The sequence below is a fragment of the Amphiura filiformis genome, chromosome 11, assembly GCF_039555335.1.
Source record: "Amphiura filiformis chromosome 11, Afil_fr2py, whole genome shotgun sequence".
NCBI lineage: Eukaryota > Metazoa > Echinodermata > Ophiuroidea > Amphilepidida > Amphiuridae > Amphiura > Amphiura filiformis.
In genome coordinates, this window is record NC_092638.1 from 27,136,504 (window position 1) to 27,164,052 (window position 27,549).

Here is a 27,549-nt window from a genome sequence, read left to right on the forward strand (position 1 = left end):
TCTGTAAGATACTGACGGTATCTAAATTAGCTACATGTATTTAAATGGGGCTTCAACTTCGTCAGTACTGCTGTTTTTTATCGTTTTTTGCCAAATTTGTCATTTCAAAAATACCAAATGACTTATCCTTCACTTTTAAGCAATTTATAAACAATTTTATTTTTTTACACATGCGCTGATGGGATCACTGAATTGGTCTTTAGGTTTAACACAATTGATATTTGTATTGTGTAAATCAACCGCAATTTTATGCTGTGTACTTTTGAACACTCGAAAATGGTATCTGAATTGAAAATTTAGTTTATATAAAAGTTCTTAGAAAATAAAAATCTGAAAAAAAACACACCTCATTTCGCATTCGTTTTTCCAACTGCCATGGGCTTTGAGACATAACATCTGAACATGTTTTTTCCTAATCAGGATTGTTGCTAGCCCAAGTGGAGTTGAGAGGGATTTTTAAAAAGTGGGGACCCCCCAAAATGACCCCATTATGTGGGTCAAAAGCACTATATAGTCCCCAGTTTTTGTGAGAGCATTTTGGTCTCCAGGGGCTATTTTAGAAGAAAAAAGTCACTGCACGTTTACTTTTGTCGCAGTGGGCATCGAAGTAGGTGGGTGGGTGGGGTGTGATCAATTGGCCTCTTAAGTTTCTGAGATTTTACCACACGTTCAAATCACTCATTTTGGTGCCACATTTGTGACCTCATGTAGACTTATTTTAATCATTGGAGGCATAGGTGGACCAGCCAGTTTGGGGACGGGGGAGGGGCAAAAATTTCAAATAGTACCTATAATCCGCTCCTAAAATTAAGAAATTATTAAAAAAGGACCCATTCATATGCAAAAAAGGGATCATTAATATACTAAATGGGCCGAAAATGCCAAAATGACATTAGCAAGTCTAACAGAGAGGGGCATGGGTTCATGTGTTAAGGCCAAGAAATACATCCGTGAATAGTTTTCCTCGTTGTGTGAGATTATTTGAACGGTATGATAAAGCTGTTATTAGGTTCGGTTTCGGGTGATACGGATTACACCTAGTTTCGGAGTCCGGGTCCGTATCAGATACAAACTACTCTACTAGTTATAATCTGTATCAAACCTCACCTAATAACTATATAATGTAAGGTTGTTGAACAGTGGCGTATATTTATTTAGGACATGGGAGGGGATGGGGTTGTAAAAGAATTCTTAAAGTGTAGTGAATCCTGGACTTTTTGGCGACAAAATAAGACGCTGCACCTTTTAGGTTAAAATGGACAAATATGAGATTAATTTGGTCAGAAACCCACATACAGGTGCCAACATAGGGTTGGATAATTAGCGCCAATCCGGCTTGAAATGTGGGGGGACAACCGGACAAAATAGTTAAAAAGTGGCTGAAAAAACAAAAAATGGGTCATATTGCCGAAAGGTGGGCGGAGAGGGTGGCACACGTTTCCCTGTCCCCCCGGGATTGACGCCCATGGGTATAGGATGATTGTATGGACCATCCCCCTATTGGTAGTTGCTATATTGGTAATCCACCGGGATCTACGCCAATATGTTTCTAGAATTAGATGACGAATAAATTGATTTTTATTTTTATTTGATATGGACCATCATTTTTGACCCTTGACAATTTCATTGTATCCTTTGACCTATACCTCATTAATTAGGTATCCTATAGAAACGTGGCCATTTCCCCATTTTATTCCTTGGAACCAGTCGAACAATATAAGCAAGATATTTTATAACTTTATGAAAGCACTTTCAAATTAAAAATCCCCTCAATAACACAATTTGCTCAACATTGCTTTCTTGGTAACCGGCAGATTCTGGTTCTACCTACCGGAAACACATTATCTTTGCATTGAGAAAACTCGTTCAATTATTTTGACACCAAATTTAACATAATAAACCTACAAATAGCCTATAATAAATACACTACAGTGAAACAGTTAGGCATATTACACATAAATCCACAATGCGGTCACGTAAAAGTTCTTTTGGGGATCCAAGTATTTTACATGTTCAGTGGCATATTATGGTCAGTTGTCTGTGGGGAAAAAACCCTGTTAGGCATCATTTTGGTCCTGTGCTATTGTGATAATTTTTTCAATTATTTCAATCTAATTTAGCCCTAAATTAAGGTAAAATAGCCCTACAATATAGGGTGTTAGGGAATGCATTTTTCATGGGGGAGTAAACTCCCATACACCCCCTCCACATACACAAAGAACACACTGATATATACAAATTGTTAATTTAGAAATTTGATGAAGAATGATTTGAATCTATCAGCATCAACATATCATAACAGAATAAGATTTTCACAATGAAGGCGAAGAGAGAAGTTTAAAATTTCATTTCACAATAAATTCACGACATGCTCACGGAGAAATGGTAGCCTTGATTCAAGCCCTTGTACTTGAATCAACACAACATAGAAAAAAAATCACCGACAAAATGAGTACACAAAATCTCCCACTTTCATTTAAAATTAACCCTGAAATTGAATCCCCCCACAAATAAAACTGCATTCAGGCGCTTTGTTCACTTATTATAGGTATAAAGACTATTTTTACTGACTGGCATGATCAATGTTGCGAGCTCAAACGAGAGTGGTCAAGTGATCCGCCTTAGATCCCCTATTGAGGAAAGGCAAAAACCCTGATTTTGTCTCAGTATTTCAAGAAACATGAGAAAAGGGGTGATGAAGTGTTAAGTGCGCGCAGCGCGCATTTTTCACCTGAAAGTGATCATATGATAAGGGCTATAGCAAAAAAATGAGTTTTTCGAATGGCATCAGGACCGCGACACTCCGGCACTTGTTGGAAGACAGGAGTACAGCAGACAGTACATGTACAATTGTGATTTCCGCATTTATAATTAAGATTATGTCATTGCCAGAGCTTGTTTTATTAATGATTGACAGCGGTGGGCGGACTTATACTCTTTGTTTTGTGAGCGGTACAAAAATGTGATTTTCCGATAAATTAATAAATTAATAAATTAGAATTCGGACCCTCTCTTCCTCAGACCTCTATGTAGGACTCTATGGTCTCTTCTCATTACACGATCGTAGTAAGATTTGGCCGGCGACGACGCTTGCGAATTGCCTGTCTTCAACTGCGGTATAGCATGGTATAGGCAGTTTGTAAAGAGTGTCTTATCTCATAGTATAAAATCTCTGATGGCATATGAATATTTTAAGCACGGATTTTTAATTGTCACTGCACAGTTTTTTAATCTCACTGCACAAACGTGCCAGGAGGCACGTTAAAATAGCCCCTGTTGGTGTCTCACTTTTTAAGGAAGCATATATCGGGGGTAAGAGTGGCGTATGCACAGAATTAATTATGTGGGCGTATGTCAAACAGAAATAGGGGCCGCTCTATCGACTAGTGGCATCAAAATAATGCTAGGACGTATGGTTAGCGTGTTCTGGGGACCCGAATTTTGGCCATGTCCCCACTTCTACGGTTTGGCAAGGAGAGAGAGAGAGAAAAAGACCTTATAAAAGTGGGGACCTCAAAATGACCTCATGAAGTAGTTCACATGTACTATACTAGTCCTCAGTTTGTTTGAGAGTATTTTGGTTTCTCGACTTCTTAAGGACCAAGGGGAACTCCCAATTTGGAGGTGACGCGTATGTAGGGCTGTAACCCAAGGACCCCATATCTTTATGAGAACATGCTCTGTCACTCAAAGGCCCCATATTTTTCCTTTCGATCTGTCACCCAAAGATTTCCATTTGAACATTAACAAGTCATCTATCACTGATTTTGTTACTTCTTTGGATATAACAAAGCCATTTAGAACTAGAAATTCAATTTTCGAGGCTTCATTTGGCTCTCATCCAAAGACCCCATTTTAAAAAAGGTCATAATTTATTCTCACCCAATGCCCCCCCCCATTTAGATCCAAACGGTCCGTCTCTCACCTAATGACCCCATATGGTGTACATTTTGCGCTCACCGAATGTCCCCAAGCGCGATGCAGTATATTATTTGCTTCAAATATTTGGGCAAAACGTGATATTTTCTCTTTAAATCGCACAATTTTGTGTTAATAGAATAGAAATAAATGGTGCAGCATTATACGTTTAAATAATGGGTTCGGCTGTGCGCCAAATCAGGCGACGAAAACTACGGGACCTTTGAAGTTGGGTCGGTCGGGCTTTTTTTACCATCTGTAAAGAATTTGCAATTTGAACGTGTGGGTTGGTGTAAATTTCTTTGTGACATGGGGAAGGAGGTTGGTGTAAAATCCTTGAACATATGTTGAAGCGGAGCGAAAGAAGCATGTTTAGCTGCCAATAATCGTGATAATCAAGTATGAACATTGAAGGACACAAATGCGAGTTAAGCGCGCACAAATTTGCAATTTGAAAGTTTCATTTTGCTCCCTTAATAACTTCCACGCAAAGTGCAAACAAAAATTTGCTAATTTTAAGCCAATTTGAAGCTAAAATGATCCAAGTATGAACCGTTGACCTGGTCAAATACGTGCGAAGCGCGTGAAAATTTGCAATTCGAATTAGCGACTTTTGCTTCCATATTGAACTTATTGAAACAAACTCCGTGCGAAGCGCTGGAAAATTGCCCATTTTAAGGTAAATGATCAAATAATAGGGCACAATGCACGCGAAGCGCGCGAAAAATTGTATTTTGTGTTCCCACGATTAAGCTGCTGCACTCCTCCGATTTCTCGAAGATTTCATTATATCAAGGATGATCATTTTGGCAAAAGCAAACAGTAAATTCAAGTGAAACTTACTTATTAGAGTGTGTGCTTCAAAGGATACCTTGGTTTTTCTTAAATGCACGTCTCCTTTCTTTGTTTTTACGGGCCCGCTACTTTTGTTTGCTTTTTATGGGCCGTAAAAGAGCAAAGAAAACACACCTTATAATGGATCCGTAAAGGCAAAGAAAAGAGACAGTATGGAAGTGGGCCCGTGAAGAGCAAAGAAAAGATACCATAGGCCCGTAAAGGAAAGGAAAGAGACCTTAGTGAGTATGTAAAAAAACTTAATAAGCAAAGAAAGATACCTTAATGGACCCATAAAAAGAAAAAAGAGACCTCGGAGGGCCCGTAAAAAGCAAAGAAGAGCTAGATACCTTAGGCCTAATAACAAGAAAAGAGACCTTTGTTGGCCCGTATAGAAAAAGCAAAGAAAATATGCTTTAATTACAAGGTATTTTTTCATTACCTTTTACGGGCCGTGAGGTCCCTTTTCTTTGCTTTTACTGCCCCATAGTAAAGTATGTTTTCTTCACTTCTTACGGGCCCCCTATGACCCCGGGCCCCGGGGGTAACGCACCCGGTTATCCTTCCTTGTCGGCGGCACTGCCCGTAGAACAGGGTTTTCTTTTTTCGTCGCCTTATTTACTGCCTCGGATACATTATTTGAGTGTAAAGGATAATGCATTACCCTTAATTTTTTAATTTATTGTGATCATTGTTGATGTTGGTGAGCCTTTACAGTGCAGATTTGCTTATGGAACAATCAGCAAACTCTCAGTTTACTGGCAGAAAGTTCTCAAGTTTTCAAGGGTACACTCATAGAAATTGTTTGTTGGCATTACTCAGTTAAGTTGATGTAAGTCGTTGCGTCAACTTTCCGAGTAATGCCAACGCGTACAATTTTGAGTAACGCTGACTCGATATCATTATGTTGGTCGCACTCATTTGCACTTACTTTATTGAGTTGTTACAACTCAGAAAATGAAACTAAGATAGTATACAAAATGTTGCACTGATTACAAAAATAATCATTTGAATACTGCTAATTGTGCAGAAAAAGTAACAAAGTACCAAATTGGAATAACTCAAAACAATAAGTACCAGTAACTTAATATGAAGGAGTTACATCAACTTACATGTTGAGTTACAATATCTCAACTACTTGGTTCTTTGAACATTGTTTTTTTTTCTAAGTTCCCTGAACTTGAATTCAGAAGTTGGCATTACTTAAAAAGTTGACGCAACGACTTACATCAACTTTTTAAGTAATGCCAACAAAGTTGATTAGTTGACGGAGCTTTTTGAGCTTTTTCAGCATTTTTTAAGTTCGGATAACTAAAATGAATTTTGTTTTGACAACTTTTACACTATTTTTGAGTTGTCCAAACTTACTCCTTTTGAATTGCGCCAACAAGGCGAACAAGTCATTTCTATGAGTGTAGTAGGGACAGGTTCATTAAGTTATGCAATGATCATGCTAAAAAGTAAAGTGAGATGCAAAGAATTTAGCGGGTGTTAATTCAAGTAATTTGTACTTTGTTCAACAAACTTATTGACCGTCCCTCGATCATGCGCTTCAAAGCCCACTCGCAGCTCACAAACACAAGATAGATTTTCAAGAAGACGATTATTAGGGACGTGAATAGATTTTCACTTCTGTAGTTCACCTCTGGGCAGATCCCCAAAGTGTGAAGATAGCAAAAATATATTCACCTTATCTCAAATGTGCTATTTGTAAATTTGTGTATTGTTGGTTTCAAAACTGACATAGATACAACAACAGAGGGCGCATTTAATATATGTTACAAGAGCGTTTGGGATCGTTTACTAAGGTGGTTGTTAGGATGAACAAATTTTATTCTTTAATCGGAGCAGCCAGCATATAGAAAGATCTTCGATTAATCTTGCTATCTCTTATTATGTAAAGAACAACAGGTGAAAAAACCCTGCTCAAAATCGAAGATATTCAACATGATTCCTTTATTGTTAATACAAATGGTATAGGTCTAAAAATAGTATAGCATCAACCCTATGTTATAGGTCTACAAAGTTGTAAAATCGCGCCAGATTCCATACTTTTATTCTCGAAATATTTTGAATTATGTAACAATACCTCTAATTTGGCGTGAGATTTTCTTGACTACTTTTAACCATAAATCAGTCCATACGCCATTGTGTTTATGCTAATGTCATTACATAATCAAGTATTCAAAATCGCTAATGCATATTTGTTTTGAAAGACAAAAGTACAAACTTGTATTTATCGTAAGTAACAGTCATCAAAGTCATACATGAGCGATATACCTTTTTATAAGGACATTTTAGCTTTAGCTTGTATTTTGTATAATCTTTGCCATATGAGTTCAATACTATTTATTATGTTATTGATTTACCATGTGTAAGATGTAAATTTACTATGTATCAATATGTATTACAGTATTTTATAATTGTATGAGGGCCTGCTTGGAAAGCAGTGCTTGACACTGAAGTGGAATTACCCTCAATAAAGAAAGATTATTATTATATAGGACAATTGTGTTCATTTTAGCATCGAAATTGCACTTGCGCATTTGTCCCAGTAATGTTCTTTTAGTAGCAGATGAGTGGGATGATTAGGGAACTTTGCCCACTGGCTCGGTGACTCCGGTACATCCCTCTTTGATTTTAGCACTGAAATAGCACATTTTCGCACATTTGTATCAAAATTTTGTGCGTTTTTCTGGTGAAGGAGTTCTGAGGACAGCTTGGATTACAGTGTGGGGGAGGGAAGTCTTCTATCCGAAGATGCATGCGCGTATTTTTTTTGGGGCTTTGGGGGCACGAGCCCCCCGGGGTTAAAGCAGGGGCGGCCAAAACGAAGAGGCGGTGGAAGAAGAAGGGCGGCAAAAAGAATTAGTAAAGAAAAAAGGCGGAAAAAAATTGAAATATTTTGAAAAAATGGTACTATACATCAAAATGTGTTGCTTTTTTTTGCTCTTCACTTTTTCAATTCCACCGAAAAAAAAATTGGGTCAACCTTTTCGGGCTGTTGAGGAAGGGGCGGCTAAATTGAATTTCCTTCAGCCCCCCGGGGTTAGCTCGTTCACGTAGCGGTTGCGTTGTCCCACGTTATAACGTGGATTGCCTGGCGATCGGAGTGTTATCGTCAGAGCACCTCGGACTACCCCGGGGTAGGAGCGGCCACGGTACGTCACTGAAGATGGGTGACAATCATGTTGCGCAGGGGCCAGCAAAGGGTAAACCCGGTCATGATATACCAGCAAAATTTATTTCTCGACAAACACCCACCCACCCCCCCCCCCCTTATCTTAAATATTTTGATATACGTTAAAAAGATTTGCCCTCATAGTTTTACATTAGCTTGCAAAAACATGGTAACTCGTGCTACCTTGACTTGTGCCATAGTTTGTCCACCCTAAAAGATAAAAACGAATTAAGTAATAAATACATTAAAAAAAGCATGCAAATACCTGCATTAAACTGAAGCTTAGAGACAGTTAATCATATGCTTAAGTCTAAATAGCACGGCGCTAGTCCGAAATTGAAAACCACTGCGCTAGTCCGAATTTGTGAAACACTGCGCTAGTCGAAATTGAAAACCACTGCGCTAGTCGAACCAGAAACACTGCGCAGTCCGAATATTCGGACCAGCGCAGTGTTCCACAGATTCGGACTAGCGCAGTCGTTTTCAATTTCGGACTAGCGCATGGCTTTTCAGTTTCGGACTAGCGCTATGGTTTTCAGTTTCGGACTAGAGCCGTGTTTTCAGATTCGGACTAGCGCAGTGTCGGACTGAAGGAGTATTTTCCAGATTCGGACTAGCGCAGTGTATTTCAGATTCGGACTAGCGGCGTGTCGGACTGAAAAAGTGCTTTTCAGATTCGGACTAGCGGCGTGTTTTTAAAAATTATAAACCACGCCGCTAGTCCGAATTTTTGTCGGACTAGCGGCGTAATTAAATTTCGGACTAGCGGCGTGTCGGACTGTTGCAGTGGTTTTCATTTTCGGACTAGCGCATGCTTTTTTTCGGACTAGCGCCGTGCTTTTCATTTTCGGACTGACGCACCTCTAAGTATAGGGAATTTCTGTTGTCGGACTAGCGGCGTGTCGGACTAGCGGCGTGTCGGACTAGCGGCGTGTCGGACTAACGCCCTGTACCCTATCTATCGGGGTGATAATGTTGCAAAACAATGATAACATTGGGTCATGTGGGAACTTCCCAAAATCAGAATTGTTCTTGCATCAACTTGATTGCATGAGAGAGGATTCCCATCCCTCATGCAATCTGGCTGGCTGAATTGTTCTTGAATCATTAGAGATGATTCACGTCTCTCATGAAATATGTCTTTGCATGCAAACAAACTTAAGGATCAAATTAAATTATTCAGGGCACATCACAATTGATTTCAAATTATGACCAAATTGTATGATGCAAATTGATGTTTGTATTTAAATACACAATTATTGCCTAAATTAGCTTTTACATGCAGCTCTACTTTTTGGTCGTTATGCTCACAACGTTCACATTCATAAAGCAATATCTCCAAATGAAGACCTGAGCGCAAGAAGACCGTAAGTCCACTTGGACCCTCAACATGTATACACTAAAGTTACGTGTACTTTCTTAGGGTTTTATAATGTTTAATACATGTTCCAGGGTGAAAACATCATGAAAGGCTGTGAAAGATTTGATTTGGCCCCTGAACATGTATAAAACATTACCAAACTATACGACACTATACGCAAATTTAGTGTATACATGTTGAGGGGCCAAGTGGACTTACGGTCTTCTTGCGCTCAGGTCTTCAAATGTCAAATGGCAAAGAGATTTTTGTGTCATGGAAACAAGTGTGAGTCATAGCGTGCATAATGTCGTAGCATGCCGTAGCTCATTCTCGGCAACGCAACGTGAGCATTATGTTGTAACATACATGCCAGTCTGTATGTGGTCGCTTCAGTAATTCCCAATCAAGTTTTGTGGTCATAAGCAAAAACATGTTTTTAGCGAATGGTGATATAGCACAATGTTGGAAATGCGTACTTTATTTCATGCCCTTTAATATGGAATTGCAGCTGAGCAATTCTTATATAGTAGCCTAGGTATAAAATAATGTGTGTTACTTCCCCCATTTTGACCTCCATTTCATTGTAATACTAGACTACTCCGTAGTCCACTTACCCATTGTCATGATTGTGCCCCGGGATTGTGCATACTCTGGATATTGCATTTAAGCTTTAAAACTCCGATTTAATTAATATGTGCACAATTGATAGATTTTCACAACTGATCATCTTTTCAGTCACCGTACTCACTGTTTGTTAGCTTCCCAAGTCCATAGTCCATTTTTAACTCGTAATAAACGGGCAGATTCTAAAATTAGAATTGTTCAGTATTGAAGTGCCATTATAGTTATGCCATGCCATTATGATATGTTGCATTCAATAATATAAGCCTACGTATACTTTACTTTTTCTGTCACAAATATAATTATATAAACTTTTCATAACCATTTTATACTAGTATTTTGATGTAATAAATATCAGTATAATTTCGAGTTCAACTGAATGCGTTCATCATGATTAATAACGTATTTTTATTTATCAAAACTGGACTATGGCATAGTCTATTGTAATACATGAATAAGCATCCCCTGAAAGTACCCGACTTAAATCACCCGGGGTACTAATCAGGTTGACTATAATATGCCTCAAGAGTTAAAGTTCAAAACTTACAGTTACACTTGTGTTCAAGAGTTGATTTTTTTATATATATTTTAAATATTTGTATTAAAAGATCAATTATCATATTTTACACATCACATCTTGTACACAATACGTACTGAAACGGAATGGGTTTCAGGATGAATATGCTACGCGCGCACCTAAGTACTGTTTAAAGCCATAATGTGTGATTTGCATAAAGAATAGATTCCTATTTAAATGTTAGTTGTCACTGATCACATTGTCCCCTTTTACTTTTGAGCTAAACAAATGAGGTATATTAAAACGAAGAAAATTGCTATTTCATTCCAGCGCTTTACAATGCTCGCCGATCGTATTATTATCATAAATATTGGCGTAACTTGACACATCTAGGACGAACAAACAAGACGTAAGACGTACTGCAAAAAACTGCGACATGCACACAGTTTATACGCCAAGACGTAAGACGAATATCGATTACCGATCATGCACTCAGTTAATAATACGTTACTGATTGAATGATCTGATGATTCAATACACATACACATGCACCCCCCCAATACACGCGATGTGTTTAGCAGCTTTTAGCCACCACTCGATCGTTGAACTGTGAATAAATGAAAATATATTCGGTTGAGAGCCCCCGAATAAGAATATATTGATGTTCTTTGCGTTACGTAATAGTATGACTATTCCTGTGTGGGAGAGTGCGTGAGTAACCTCACTTCAGGTTCGGTTTCTATCACGGCAACACGTTCTATTCTGTTGCGCAGTTGTTTTTCCCGCTGATTTACACTACAAAGGTTTTCCATAGTTGACTGTTTTTATGGCGATATCATCTGTATATTTCATTAAATGTGCAGCATTTCTGTATTTTGCAAGTACGCAAGGTGTACATCCACAGAGCTAGCGCTATATTTATAGTGTTTTTCCTGAACATTGCGATGAGTTTCTTGGTTCATCAGTGTAGGCCTACTCAGAAGCGGCTGGAAGAAGACGCTCCGATTCCACGTGATTAAGTTAAGTAGTTCGATATCCCAGTATATTAAATTGGGATCATAGTTTTGTAATTATTTTAATAGCAGTAATTACTGGTGTATCTGTATTATTTAAACCGTTATTATGAGCTATTATGGCTTGACAGTAGTTGGAGAGCAGTTGTTATGGAGCAACTACTTGCATTCCTATGGTTAATTTAGGTTTATTTTCGATCAGATTTCAAGGAGTAGGTATATATCATTAGTTACAAAAATCTCAAGAAATAGGTTAACAAAAGCTAACAAACAAGATGCATGATGATCTGTACGTTAATCGACATAACAGGCGATGTGTAGTAACAAGAAAGTCAAGATAAGGCGAGAAGGGATAAGAAGTCGGTAATATTCTGTAATAATATAGGTTTGCCCGGCGCTGTTCGGGAAAAATTGCATGTACTATTCGCATTCACCACTGAGATGCCAGGTAGGTCTCACATCAGCATCAATAATGCATTTAAGAGTTCTGATTTTCATTCATGATTGTTGGTTTTTATCTTCCATACAGTATACAACTTACAAGACGACAGATAGCCGTTTGTACACAATGAAGAATGAGATGGTGGAATTAACAGCGTGATCTTTATCACCGAGTATTGATTACGAAGCTAACGAAGCAAAGACGGAACAATGTTCCGGGGACTGAGCAAGTTAAGTGAATGATTATAATTTACATAATCACTGATGTGTTTTTGCATCAATCATTTCAGTCACTCTTGTAGAGATCAATAATTTATTAAATACGTTTTAATCTGGATTGATCAAATTCTAAGTGGAATCCAATATTAAGAGGTGAGTTAACCAAAGAAATGATTGTTTTAGGACTTCGAAAAATATCACAGTAGTAGATTTTAGAAGTGTAGGCGGTAGTTTTTTTATACCCGATCTGTTAGATATTGTTTTTATTATTTTGTGCTAGAATGCGATGAGTTTCAGAATCTAATTAGTGTTTTGATGAGTCAAACATTTTTTCAATAAGGATCGCATACCTTAGACCATGTTCCTAGTTTTTATAATAAAATTCCAAGTTTTGTTTGTTTGTTTGTTTGTTTTAACGGTCGATCTGTGTGGAGACACGCTTGGGTCCTTTAAGTTGGATTCTAGATTTAGACGGTATAGATGTGTTCTCTTTTGATCATGATGGTCATCATATTCAAATAAAGTAAAAATTGTTAGCATCACCAATAAGCTTAATTCCTACGGTGATAGTCCATCCGATAAAAATTGGTTGTTCAGGGACTTTGATTTGCCCCTAGTGGTATTCGGTACCAAATGGACTTAAATATGTCCCGGTGATTATACTAGAGTTACAGGAATCCTGGTAATTCAGGAAATGCAATATTTCATTGGAAATTATGTTTCAGCCTCGTAGAAGGGTCAATGCTAAATTTGTAAAACAAAGAAATAGGCAGAGGTGTATTCCTCGGATTAGTTAACAGCCCGGTGTTAACAGGTAAGCCACATTAGCTGGCATACAATCTACATAATGTATTGACACGAATATAATGATAAATATTGCTGTCTTGTTTCTGGTGAGTAGATCTGTAAAGTTGTTGTTTTTTTACTATGCTGTCAGAAAGCAAGTTTTTCAAAACAGTTTGGAAGGGTGTTTGGTCATTGTATAAAGGCGGAAGTGTAAATGCTCTCGAGCAGCAGGTTTACCCAAACAGTTTGGACGAGTATTTTGTCATGGCATAATGGCAATAGTAATGCTGTCAGACAGCAAGTTTTCCTTCCAGCCAGTTTGGTAGGGTGTTTGGTAATGGCCTAATGGCAAAAGTAATGTTCTTAGGCAGCAGGTTTATCCACACAGTTTGGATGAGTGTTTTGCCGGGGTGTTTTGTCATGGTCTAATGGCAATAGTAATGATGTCGGACGGTAGATTTTCCCAAACAGTTTGGAAGGGTGTTTGGTCATTGTATAAAGGCGGAAGTGTAAATGCTCTCGAGCAGCAGGTTTACCCAAACAGTTTGGACGAGTATTTTGTCATGGCATAATGGCAATAGTAATGCTGTCAGACAGCAAGTTTTCCTTACAGCCAGTTTGGTAGGGTGTTTGGTAATGGCCTAATGGCAAAAGTAATGTTCTTAGGCAGCAGGTTTATCCACACAGTTTGGATGAGTGTTTTGCCGGGGTGTTTTGTCATGGTCTAATGGCAATAGTAATGATGTCGGACGGCAGATTTTCCCAAACAGTTTGGATCAGTGTTTTGTCATGGTTTTCGGCAAAATTATTGCTGTCAGACATGTCAGACAGCCGATGTTGTTATCCAATCACTATTGGATACCGAGATAAGCTCAATCAGTTGATGAGTTTTTAGTAATCATATTATATCTATGCTCTCAGACAGCAGGTCGTTATCAGAAAACAGAAATAACAGGTAGGCCTATGTGAAGTATAAGCGGTTTATACTGATTGTATGACTTCTGATCCTCGTTTTTGGGTTGGTTTTCAGCATAATTGTCAAAGAAGACACACAGTGCAATTTTACTGTAACCAAAATTCTTATAAAATAAATTAACAGTTGGGCTCTATGACCGGTGGTCACTTGATATGAGTTTATATAGTGGTGCAGACTATTAAGCCATTATATTAGTAGCATAGTGTCATTTAGGACGGGTTGTCATTTTGTAAAATAGATTTACACATTTTTGAATGATATTGTGATATAGTCCTATGCAACAATATTGTGACTGGTTGTCCTTGGATAGTGCAATTAAGTCCGATATTTCGGCTCTTTTCTTTTTCTTTGGTAAGATATTTAATAATGGTTTAAACTGACAGAAAAGATAGATTTTAATATGGCATTATTTTAATGGCTAAATGCTATAATACTAGACAGGTATGAATGGTTGTTATTTAGTATCATAAGATGCTAGTGGCTTATACTTTCATTTAAAGCAGATTGCGGTCATTTGGTAAGATATTAGTGGCCCAGTGCAGATATCCTGGCCATGACTTCTCAGTTACTATGGTAAGATATTGATCATAATAATGGTAGGCCCTAACGGTAAACAGGAGTGGCTCTTTGGCTGGTCGTTATTCGATATAGCAAGATATTGTAGTGGCAGAAAAGACTAATGGTTGTGGCTTAGGCCTAGTGCCATGTAAGGCAGATGGATTCTCGATCATTTGGTATTCTTGTCTGAGATTATTATAGTGTCGTAGTCCAGATAATATTAAGGTTATGACTTCAATTCTATTATGCTAAGATATTGATATCAATAATGGTGTGTTCACAATCAAGACGAGCTCTATATGGCTAATCGTCATTCAGATGGCAAGGTAAGTTAGAGACATAGATCCTGTCATGTAGGCCTACTCTTGTTAGTGGCATCTAGTCCGAGATAAGGCAGGAGGCCGGTAGTCATACAGTATGACGGGTTATTATGACAATGTGCTTTATAAGGCAGGTATTGTGACCCACTTGTCATATAAATTCATTCAAGATGATATAATGGATCAATGCTATATAAGTCGTGTAATATGATTGGTTGTCATACAGTAGTCTATGTCAATGATTTAGTGCCTAAGGGAGTTACGTTTTGCGCATAATAGCGTCAGAGAAAGGACTTTTTTTAAAGGATTAAGGAGCAAAGATTGATATTCATTTCAAAATTTCAAGCAGGTTGGTATATGGTTCGTCAAAAATGTTAAGATCGGGTCATTATCCAGGATTGTCATTAATTGATATCCTAGAAGTTGTCATACTTTGCAATTAGAGCTACAACTGTTCGTTAATAGTGTACATTGCTAATATGTCGTTTTATTATTTCTTGTTAAGAATCTTCTATATTTAATAGAAGTTCCCTTATGCAAACTTTTGGTTTGTCAGTTCTGAGCTCTTAGCATGGCATATGGTCCACATAAGGCAGAAGACTGGTCTTCATTCAGTATACGTGGTATTATGGCAAAGTGTCATATAGACAAGTAATAAGGCGCAGTGTTATATAGTTTGTCAAGATAATATTGGTCATAGTGTCATATCAGGTAGTATGATTGATCGAGCTGAATTTCTTATTTCTGACAATAATTTCAGTCATGACAATTCCGATCTGAAGATTTTGAAATTTGATTTTATTATCTTCATCACTCGGAGGGATTAGGAGTTCTCATCCCAATAATTCATGAGTTGGGTTGTGTTTTTTGCATGGTAAGGATTGTAGACTCAAAGTCGCAAAATTTGCATTTACGACATTAAGTTTCTCACAGATTTGTGTATTTTTTTGCAGATATGTATGTGCGGAAGACTTGCAGATGTTACTGTGAAGCATGGCGATTCGAGGATTGCAATATGGACATTTCTTAATTTAATAATAGGCCCATTCCATTTTCACAAATTTGATTTGGGTTAATCTAAGTATTAATCAAAGAGACTAACCAGATTGGCATTTTTGGCTCATATGTAAAGTTTAGTAAAGAGTGACGACTCTGATGTGGTTCCAACTGTTGGAATGCACGGTGGATTTGACTTCCACGATTATGACATTTTTTGCCAGCAGCCCTGACTTTGGACTTCATAGCATGGCACAGTGTGTGCTTCTCGTTTGGCAGCAATAAACCGACACCAAAATGCTATATTTGTTGTGTGTATGTTGTGTGATGTATGGATAGTCATAGTAAGGGTTTAACAAATAAATGAAAATATATTCGGTTGAGTGCCCCCGAATAAGAATATATTGATGTTCTTTGCGTTACGTAATAGTATGACTATTCCTGTGTGGGAGAGTGCGTGAGTAACCTCACTTCAGGTTCGGTTTCTATCACGGCAACACGTTCTATTCTGTTGCGCAGTTGAATTTAAGTAGTGTGTGTCAAGTTGCTTCTTCTCAGAAGCATGATTGTTTAGAATCATTAGTAAATATTTTTATTAAAGCCAGTTTTAGTCTCGGGTGGGATTTTGGTCGATTAAGACTGTTTATAGCGGGAAGGAAGGAATCAACACCACGTTGGCATGGGATAGCCTAGGCAGGAGCCAAGTACTATGCCCTCAGATTTTTCTTGTTCAACAAAAATAAAAATAAGAAATAAAAATTGTGTTCAAGTTTTTTGAGGTTGCGCAGCCCCCTAGTTATCACGTTGATTCCTGTGGTAGGCTGCCCTATTGTATTAGCGTAGGCATGATATCCTAGTTCTGTATAGCATGGCACAGTGTGTGCTTCTCGTTTGGCAGCAATAAACCGACACCAAAATGCTATATTTGTTGTGTGTATGTTGTGTGATGTATGGATAGTCATAGTAAGGGTTTAGCAAAGAAAACCGGTTTTAATATAAATACGTAAGGGTAGACGAGGTGTTGTTGGTCGAAGCAACCATAAAAATCGATTTTCAGTCTCTAGATCAATAAATTATTGGCAAATAACACATTGATGTTTTGCAAAAGTTCATTCTACAAACTATATAATTTGAAAACTTGCTTAATTTATTGTTGTTAATGAGTTATGTACATTTTACAAAAGTGTTGTTGTTTCAGCCCTCTTTACAACATAACTCAAGAACCGCAGGACCTACAAAATTATTTCTGTGATATTTGAATTCTTCTACACGCTCGCAAGGAAATGAGCAATGTAATTTTTGCCAAAGCTCATTACCATTCGCAAGATGTTGTGAACTACCAAATCGCAACACTTTAAAATAGTGTATTACCTTAATTCAAGCATTTCAGGTTTAGGCTTTCATGGTATTTTAATTCAAGATTGGGCCGGCATTACAATCATGCAAAACGTACAAATTCAACCCAAATTGAGGGCGTCGCTGTGAAGCAAATCATTCCATTTAGATGCAAGTTAGGACATGTGTATACATTACAAATATGCCAAAAAATCAGGTTTGAAAAAATTAACTAATTTCATATTATAAAATCGTACATTATGGCTTTAACGCGAATCGCCTATTATGCTCATCTCCGGGGCTCATCTCCATCTTAGAGCATGTCTAAATTTGGCAGCGGAAAAACAGCCCATATTAGTCATTATCGTCCCCTGTATCTTTTCTTACACGGAATAAATCGTATACCTAAACCAGCGAAAGGCATAATGACGTCGGGGTTTTCCGCTGCGCCTCCTTGTTTCTGTCGTATTCATCCTCAGTGCTGCTGTGAATAGTTTGCTGCACCATATACGTGGAATTGTATTGGCAATCGAGACAAGGTCAGTATAGCTTTATTTTTACTTAAGAATATTTTGTTTGTGTGTTTGTTTGTTTGTTACTTTGTTTGTTTGTTTATTTATTTTATTTTCTTAAATGTCAAGCATATCTAGGCATTAACACTAAATAACAGCTGAAATGTGAATAGATAGCTGGTCGGGGCATTTTTTACAGGATAATGAAGTACATGTACAAACAATCGGGCTTTAAGTACGGTATTACCCTGATCGGAACCCGAACGAGGTCTGGGGGCTCACTTCAATATAAAATAAATATAGGTGTAGGGCTGACACAAAATTAGTGATAAAAATGAATGTGCTGTTCCAATTGAAAAATAAGGTTCTGTGGGTGGAGATGGAACTGAAAAATAAGGCGTCTTTGGGTGGCAAAGCATGTGTTAAAAACACATGGGGTCTTCGGGTGACAGCGATGCTGAAAAGGGGGTCTTACAGCCCTATGTATGTGTCACCTTAAAAGTTGGTGTGCCACCACGGACTTTTATCATGGGTCATGTGACATTTACAGCCCGTTACAGATTTATTTCATGTAAATGTTTGCGAGCATAACAACCAAAAAAAAGCACATCCATTTTCTTAAAGCATCAATGTAAAAGCTAATTTAGGCAAGAATTATCTATTTCAATACAAACATCATACCATTTGGTCATAATTTGAAATCATCTGATGACAATTGAGATGTGCCCTGCGTAATTAATTTGATCGGTTCTTTAAATTTTGTTTACATGCAAACCTATTTCATGAGAGACATGAATCATCTCTCATGATTCAACAACATTCCTAGCTAGATTGCATGAGAGATGGGAATCCCCTCTCATGCAATCAAGTTGATTCAAGAACAAAAAAATGATAGTGACTCAGTGTCATCATTGTATTGCATCGCAGCATTATCATCCACGGGGCGGGGCAGTTTTATGACACTACATCGTTTTTGCATTATACAATATTTCAGTTTTAAACAGTACTTTTTAATAGGGGGATATCAGGTTCAGCACTGAGTTACACCATAATTATTTTTGTACATCTCGCATGATTAAAGACCCATTCAGTGATCCCAGCGCAAGTGTAAAGAAAATATAAATTGCTTAAACGTGAAAGATAAGTCATTCAAATTGTCATTTTTGAAATGAAAATTTGGAAAAATCAAGAACAAAACAAAAACAAGAAAAGTTGAAGCCCATTCAAATACATGTAGCTAATTTATATACTGTCAGTATATTAATTACAGATTCATGTAAATATTATTTTGTCTTAAATACACAGCTTTTGGCTGAACCACTAGGAGGCTATGTTAACATATCTATGACAATGAAAAAGGTACCAAAATCTGAAATTTTTTACGATCATCCGGATGAGTAAATCACTGAATGGGCCTTTAAATATAAGAATAAACGGTATGTTGTATGAAATGATGTTCAACGATGTTTTAATATAACAAAAATAAAATCAGACACGGTTTAAAATAGCTACAAACCTTAACATGACCGAGGCACATTCCTGCCACTATAGGGGACAGAGGATGGGTTTGTGGTTTTGTCAGATCATAGCAGTCTATGGTTAAACATGCTTACCAAAGGACAATCAGCAGATCAATTCATGCGCGTATATGTAGTGGGCTTTGGGGCCACGCCCCCCCCCCCGCGGGGTAAAAGCAGGGGCGACAAAAATGAAGAAGGGGCGGCAAATTGAATTATTAAATTTAAAAAAAGGCGGAAAATTGTCAAAAATGATTAAAAATTGTGAAACAAATGGAACTACAGCTCAACTTACCGTACTTTTCCTAACCAGACAGTCCATGCCAAAATTGTTACTACACCTTTACATTTCATCGAATCTCTTTTTGATGTCTGTCATTTTGAACATCACACTTGAAAGATGTATGCTATGTAGAAACTTTATTTTGCAATTTCATAATTTGCATATTATTAGCATATTTGCAAGAAAAAACATGAAAATCAATAAATACCTATATTTTTCACAATTTCAATATTTTATTAGAAATTAAGTATGTAGGCCGTTTGTTATGACTTGATGAATGAAGCTGTTAAAACAGATTTTGATATTTTTGCTTATTTTCCTTTTTTGCCCCAAAATGTGTAAAAATCAACATTTTTTGGATGACCTATATTTTCTTTGAATATTTATCAAATTTCTTAATTTAGGTATAATACAGTGCAGAAAAAGATGTCAAAAAAATCTGTTACACAGATTTCCAATAAATTGTTCCATTTTCCATTTTTGGTTAAATACTCAATTTTCATGCGCGGGATATTTGAAACATAAAAATGAAAACATGTCCATTGCACTTTTTCCTCGAGATGTACTATAATATCAAGGTTACGGATATATCATAATCCCTTCTTATCTTCACTGATCCATCAGATACCTATTGTTATGAATGATCAATGAAAAGGTTCAGAACTGGGCTACTAATGGTCTGTCAAGTATCTATAGTTATTTTCATGACTGTGTCAACTCAAAAATCATGCAAGGTCGAATCATGTCGAATGTAGGAAAAGTATGATCAGTTGAGCTGTATACATAAAATTGTTTGTTTTAAGCTAGCTAGCGCCGACTGTTATCGAACCATCAAAAAATTATTGGGTCAACCTTTTCGGGCTGACAATGAAGGGGCGGCAAAATTCACCTTCTCGCCAGCCACCCGGAGTGGCCCCGGGGTGGGTCAGTATGTAATAAGAGTTGACCTTTTACCCCATATATTGAATATTTGGAGATTATTTCTTTATGATCACATAAAGACTGTACCTTTGTCTTTCAAACCACATTATTTGTAAATGATACCGTATACTTGATTACGTAATAGCATAAGCATACAATCAATAGACTACGGACACGGCCAAGTCACGCAAAAAGGCGGGCCTTTTAAATTACAGCAAAGGCACGTGCTTAAAATGTCCGAGAACCGCAAAAGTACAAAGTGCATATGGCTAGTTTTGGGCAGGAATAAACACTAGGTCCTCAGTTTGCTTTCAGTAAAATATGAGACTTGCCATTAAACTTGGGTGGAAATGGGATGTCTGGGAACTTCAACAACTTTAGGGCTTTAATAGAACATTATTCTACAAAAATGGCAAAAATGGGAAAAAAAACCAGTTATTACAAATGACATTAATTATCTCCAAAATAAAACAGATTAAAATATAATGACTGTTCACGTGTGAGAGCTGGTACTCAGTTTGATGATAACTGGTGCAAATCAAACAGCAATCCGTGCATGCGTAGGGGGGATGACCGATACAACATGCTGGAAATGCACGAAAATGGCAACATTCCATGTAAATAGGGCCTAAAATATTACAAAATGCTATGAAAATTTTAATTTTAATATTCATATGAAATTTTATGGATGATCTCAACCTCAAATGAACAGAAAAGTTTTACAAATAAATTTCTCACTCAAACGATGGCCCCCCTCTCTCTCTCTCTCTCTCTCTCTGTACCACTACTTTTTGTATAAATGTAACAATAGTAGAATAACAGTTATATTTTAATCACGGTTTCAAATATTTTCTAGGGAGACTCCCGTTTTAATGTTTGGGTATTAGTCAACAAAACTGGCAAAAAACTTAAATTTCCATGTTTGCTATTGTTGGCAATATCAAAATGTTTATAGAAAGAAAAGCCTTGTTTTTGTCAAAAATAAAACATATTTAACCACGCATTTTAAATAAACTAAAACCTTTGCAGCCCAACAAACATGGTTTAATGAACTGGAAGTTTGTGTTCTATTACTGTTCCAAAAGACAGCATTCTCCATACTTTAATTCCCGAGAAAATATAAAATATACAACACTACCTCATTTCAGCCTCTTATTTCACTTAACAAAACCGACTCATTTTCAGCCGGTGACTCTAGACCATTGATTTTATGCTAATGCTGTTACATAACTATGCGTGTGATTTAATTTTTACATGTGTTGTTTGAAAGACATTCTTAAACACTTGAGAACGTTCCTGCAATCTTATTGGTTCTTACCCAGCTTTACCCGTGTGATATGACACGATATCACACGGGTCAGCGCGTGTGCGCCAACACGATACGCGTACTCGCTATTTGGACCAATCGGAGGCGCACAACAACAACGAGACTGATCGATTTGTATATAAATGACCTCCCTAAATGCGCCCCTAATCTCCTTTTTATCATGTTTGCAGATGATACTAATATAATTTATTCGGATAAAGACCAAAAATCACTGGAGTCAAAGTTGAACAAAGAACTTAATGTTATATCTGACTGGTTTAAACTAAACAAACTTTCTCTAAATATCAAAAAAACCAATTTCATGTTATTTAAAATAAACATACCCCCCTTTCCCCGTCAACTATTAAAATTTGCATTGACGATAAGCTAATTGAAAGTTAATGTAACTAAATTTCTTGGCATTCTAATAGACGATGACATGTCGTGGAAATCACACACATCCCATGCAGGGGCGTAGCCAGCTTTCTTGGTCAGGGGGGGCAAAATAAAAATTTTGGGGCACAGACGAAAAAAATTGCAGTTGCATCATACAATACTTAGAGACTGTATGTCTTCGAGCTTCCGGAAAAGGGCCTTATTGGGATGATGTGTGCGCGTAGCGCGAAAAAAATGGTATTTTACACTATTTTCGCCCATTATCCGGCTAAAAAGGGCTTTATTGTTACAATGTGCGCGCGTAGCGCGGAAAAAATTTGTATTTTACACTATTTTGGCCCTGAATTTTGCTAGAAAAGGGGCTCCTTGCCCTTTTTCTTTTCCTTTGCCCTCCTGATTTTCTCTTTCATTTTTTGTCAGAGGGCACTTTTTCTTTCATTTTTTGTCAGGGGGGGCACTTTGCGGCATCCACATCTCTTCACTTTTCATGTTCTTATTGTGTTTCTATAAGTTATCTCATTATGTTTTCCTTATCTTTAATTTCCATTTGTATAATTTTATTGTAAATTGAGATGAAAACAAATAAACTTGAACTTGAACTTGAACTTGAACTAAGCCCTAGGTAATTCCTTGCAAAATGTAGGTTTAATTTGATTAAAATTTGTATGATATATTTATTTGAATTGAAGTGTTTAAGAATGAGAATAAAGGTATTGTTTTTAGCCGCTGTCGTGCATCTATCGTCTCATATAACACGGGCGACATCATTATTTTTGGCGTACAACAACTCGGCTTCGCCTCGTTGTTTTACTTAAAATAATGATGTCGCCCGTGTTATATGAGACGCGTCGACGATAGATGCACTCCAGGGGCTAAAAACAATACCTTTATTCTCTAAATAGTACAGTGTGTATGTGATCATTGAGAAATGCCATGAAAACAATCCATATATGGCGTCACAAGTCACTCTTATTACATACTGACCAACCCGTATTGTCGTGACACTCGTACCACGATCATATATTTTGGCCGTAACAGAGTAAGGAGTTGGGCAATCATTATTTTGTTCGCTAATTATGATTCCTCAATTTTTTCTTTTCTGACAGCAATACTGCAATTTACGGTCATTCAGAAGACAATCATGACTACAACAACGGTTGAACCAGGCTTCGCAAATCTGCCCCTGGATGTTAACACCGAAAACTTCGACACTGAAGGTGCAGCAAAATACGCATATAAAGTTCTTGAAAACTATTTGCAAGACAAGATAGATCGACCTGAACGCCATGCTATCAGAAATCTTATGGGATTTATCGATGCCAGGTTGAAGCGATATGAAACGGCGATTGAAATTTTGAGCAAAGTGCTTGAGGAGGATGAGGATAACGTGAACGCGCTCGCGAATTTACAATTGGTGTATGCAGCCATGGGCAGCGGCAATGTTACTTGGCAGGATGAAATCACACAAAGATTAGACAAACTGATTCCAATGTTGGATACGGTTGATAGTCCGCAGGCTAAAGTTATTAAAGCGCGATGCCTTACTGAACAGGGGTATGCAATATGCAATGGTGTTGCTCAAAAGTATGAGACAGAGTTCGCGAATGCGTCTACGATCAGTACGATGTATGACAATGCTCTAGAGATGGCGGAAAAACTTGTCGCAATTGAAGAAAAATCCGATTGGAAACTAGGATCAGCGAGAGCTAAACTTATATTATTGAAAAGAAATGTAAAGATAAAGGACTTTTCCAGTATAGATCCTGATCTTGAGAAGCAACTTATTGAAAGCTTTGAAATGGTTTTAGAGCATGGAGATGACTTCATGAAAGCAGAAGTGTGGGTAAAGCTAGGGTCGGTATTTCTTTGTTTTGCCAAGAGGTCTAAGTATGAAGGGAATGCAAGTGAAGCCGCTCAAACTGCAGACGCCAACCCTCCCGAATGTATCAGGGATAAACGTGACTTCCTCACCTGTTACGCACAACCTAATCCACCTCTTGCCTGCTATGAGAAGGCTCTACAATTCAGACCCAACCATCCTCCGATTTTGACTCTGAAGGCAAAGTTTATCAAACATCCGATTTACATCGACTTCACTGAATCGCAACCAGATTATGTATCTGCACTGAGTCTTCTTGACAACTCCATTGAGGCCGATAGCTCGTTGATGAATCAGTACGCTTTCTCGATGCGGGGTGACACATACGTTAACATGTATGTACATACCGACTACCCAAAAAGAAGAGATAATACCGAGAAACTGAATCTACTAGTTAAAGCTAATGATGATTATGAAGTATCAACCAAGATGCGTGCTGTACCCGAAGAATGTCGACAGATGGGGAATATATGGCGGTTTATGTCGACAGATCACTCGGATGGTATCCTCATGCGTACGGTTGGGAAGAACAAACGGGAATGCTTAGAAAAAGCATTAGAGTATTACACACGCGCAACACAGATCGAAGCAGGATTTATCAGTACCGTCACTCAATGGAAGCGCGGAGAATGTTGTCTGGTACTGGGTAATTATACGGAAGCCAGTGAATGCTACAAACTATCCATCAACAATTACGATGACCAGCAAGCCTTAAGGTCTTATACAAAACTGTTTTATACATACCTGCTGCGGCTAGACGTTGCTAATCAGCATACCAACGACGCACTCGTACAGGAAGCTGCGGGTTGCCTCAAAGAAGCGATTCGCAAGTATGGCGAAGGAGTCATTGCCAAGAAGTGCATAGAATATCTCTGTTGGAAATACCGTGAACAAGATATTCCACGCAGGCTTCAGATGTTTGCTGATATTTGTCGAGATAAAGACCTAGCGTCATTTGTCAAGAGGCACATACGTTGATACGCATAGGAGCTGGAAGACGTAGATATCTAGTGCTGCAGAATGGTGAAACCATCTTTAAAGTTTTGTGAAAAGTGTGAAATTTGGCTCAGATGTAGTATTTAGTCTGGTAAACAATTCTAGGGGGAGGGCCAAAAATATTTTTCCAATATGGCCGCCATTTTCAAAATGGCGGCCAAATTGCCAAAAACTATAAAAAAAATCACCATGAAATTGGGTAAAGTAGCCATTTCTCGTCTGATGTGTGAGATATTTATTGGTAATGTAGTATGTAACACATTTTCAATTTAATGCACAGATTAACTAATTTAAAATGGCTGTCATTATTCAAAATGGCCGCCATATCGACTAGTTTTCACCATGAAATATACATAAAAATCAGATATCAGGAATTTGCACAAGTAGCATGTTAATTTGTATGCCAACACATATGCAGCCCATCATAAACCACATGCACATACACAACCCCTACACCCACCATACACATACCCCATACCCCATATACTCCACGTCACACATCCATATCAAAATGATAATCTATCATTTATCACTATAAAATGAATTGACTTCAGTTAATATTCTAAAATAGTCAATGAAACTTAAACAGTAACAAATAACATATCATTTAATTAAGTTGTCATATAAAATCATGTCAACAATAATTTTTATGGCCCTTATGGGTATCCATGGTCATTTGAAGAACTGTTGGTGGCGCTATTTTGGGGTACAGGCTGTATTTACAACATCCTCAAGCACATGGTATTGGCAAAGGCGCCAAGGCCAAAGTTTCTATATGGCAGTGCACTGGCATGGACTATTGATAGAATGGTGAGTTACAAGAATATTAAATTTATACAATGACATGGTGTAGGTAATCATACTCAAGTTGTATTGTATTTTTAATTTTTAATTTGGTTAAATATGTTAGGCCTAGCTTATTAGTAAGTGTAGACTTAGTACATAAACTTATCATTTATGCCTGCATATCATGGACTTTACAAGACCACAGGCCTTTAAATAACATTGAAACGCTTACTAAAACGTGAAAGAAGAAATCAGGATTAAGAAAGGAGACATTAAGTTGAAAATTAAAAGGTACTAGGGAGACCAGCCAGAAACTCACGGTGAAGACAAGATGGTCATCATGTTTGGAGGCCTTCACATAGAGATGGCTGCATTTAGAACCACTGGTGACTGGTTAGATGAAAGTGGATGGACAAGCGCACTAGTAGAATCTGATATAACATCACCAGGAACAGCAGACTCCTTCCTCAAAGCATCGCATTTGACAAGAACAAGACATGCTCACCAGGTCACAGCTTGTAGTTTGTATATGCTAATGCAGAGATTATATAAAAAGTATACAGCAAGCTTATCACCGGATGAATACCAGAAGAATTTGATACATGCCGTAGCAGACGTATACAAGAAAGCCCACAATTCCATTACTGGTGGATCACATTGGAATTGAAGTTAGTCATCTTCAGCTTTGTGAGGTCACTTCGGGAAGCCAACTTCCAGCTCTACATTGAAGCTCTTGATCGGCTTATGCCATGGTTTTTCGCCCTTGACCACCCGCACTATAGCCGTTGGTTGCCCGTACACCTGCGAGATATGAAGACACTTCAGAATGTCCATCCTTCCGTTGCAGAACAATTTGGAAGTGGCAAATTTGTCATGAAGAAGACCCATCATTCATTTTCTTCCATAGCTCTGGATCATGCTCATGAGCAAAATAAATAACAGTATTGTAAAGGGTGACGGTGGAGCTATCGGACTCACAGAAAACACATCACAGCTAATGCGGTGGATGGTCGCTGGTGAGTTTGAAGAGTCAGTTGAGAGTATTGTGCAGAAGAAGATCAAGGGACCTGATGTCAAACACCATGAGCTAGCGAAGTCAGTGCAGGTCACCTTTGCCAAACAAGTGAAGTCTCTCTGCCATACCATAGAAGAGATGGGTAACCCCTTTGAAGAGCATTCCAATGATCTGTTGGTTCTTGACACCAGAGATATTGTTGGAGAGGAAGTAGTCTCCACAGTTCGCAACATCCAAAAGCTAGGAGAGGAACAGTATACCTGCTTTGTAAAAGAGCGCCTTAACAAGAGAACAAAGCCTCTGTTTCACACATTGAGACGTAACAAGTGTCCACTGTTCAGCTGCCTTGCATCTGTAGTGAAGTCGAATGAGAAGCTGCAGATAGCATCCCTGAAGAAGACATGCACCCTGTTCTCCAGGTTGTACGTGTCTTGTCAAGCTCGTGATGGGAACATTGAGGAGTTTATCTGTCATGAGAATCAGAGTTATCCTCCGTCACTATCACGTTTTGGAGAGCTTCGCTCCGGTACAAAGGCAGATCTTGTTGAATGTTTCAAGGATACATATGCCACCCCACCACAAGATGTCCCAGAGGTTGATACTATTCTCCTTGATGGTGCTGCTGTTATTAACATACTGAAGCCTGCTGCCGCCAAAACTTTTAGCGAGTACTCAGCGCTCATATTCTTGCCCTATATTCGGTCGCAGCTCATGAAAGCCAGTAGAGACGATATTGTCTGGGACGAATACATTCTAGATAGTCTTAAAGCAACAACAAGAAAGAAGCGTGGAAAGGGAACAAGGAGACGTGTACAGCCAAACACCAAGATAGCCGGTAACTGGCAGGCTTTCCTAAGAATCCG

The 27,549-nt window shown here is 37.9% G+C and overlaps 1 protein-coding gene and 1 long non-coding RNA gene across 2 annotated transcripts; both read left to right on the forward strand.

Annotated features, from left to right (window-relative positions):
- The first annotated feature begins 11,828 nt into the window (after positions 1-11,828).
- Positions 11,829-16,499, forward strand: LOC140164654 (uncharacterized). Its single transcript, XR_011860551.1, has 2 exons — positions 11,829-12,257; positions 15,698-16,499. It is a non-coding gene; the product is annotated as an uncharacterized lncRNA (long non-coding RNA).
- A 918-nt stretch (positions 16,500-17,417) lies between these two features.
- Positions 17,418-24,893, forward strand: LOC140164647 (tetratricopeptide repeat protein 22-like). Its single transcript, XM_072187992.1, has 2 exons — positions 17,418-17,614; positions 23,117-24,893. Exon 2 carries the CDS (start codon positions 23,152-23,154, stop codon positions 24,865-24,867), a length of 1,716 nt encoding a protein of 571 aa, XP_072044093.1. The 5' UTR covers positions 17,418-17,614; positions 23,117-23,151; the 3' UTR covers positions 24,868-24,893.
- Positions 24,894-27,549: the final 2,656 nt, after the last annotated feature.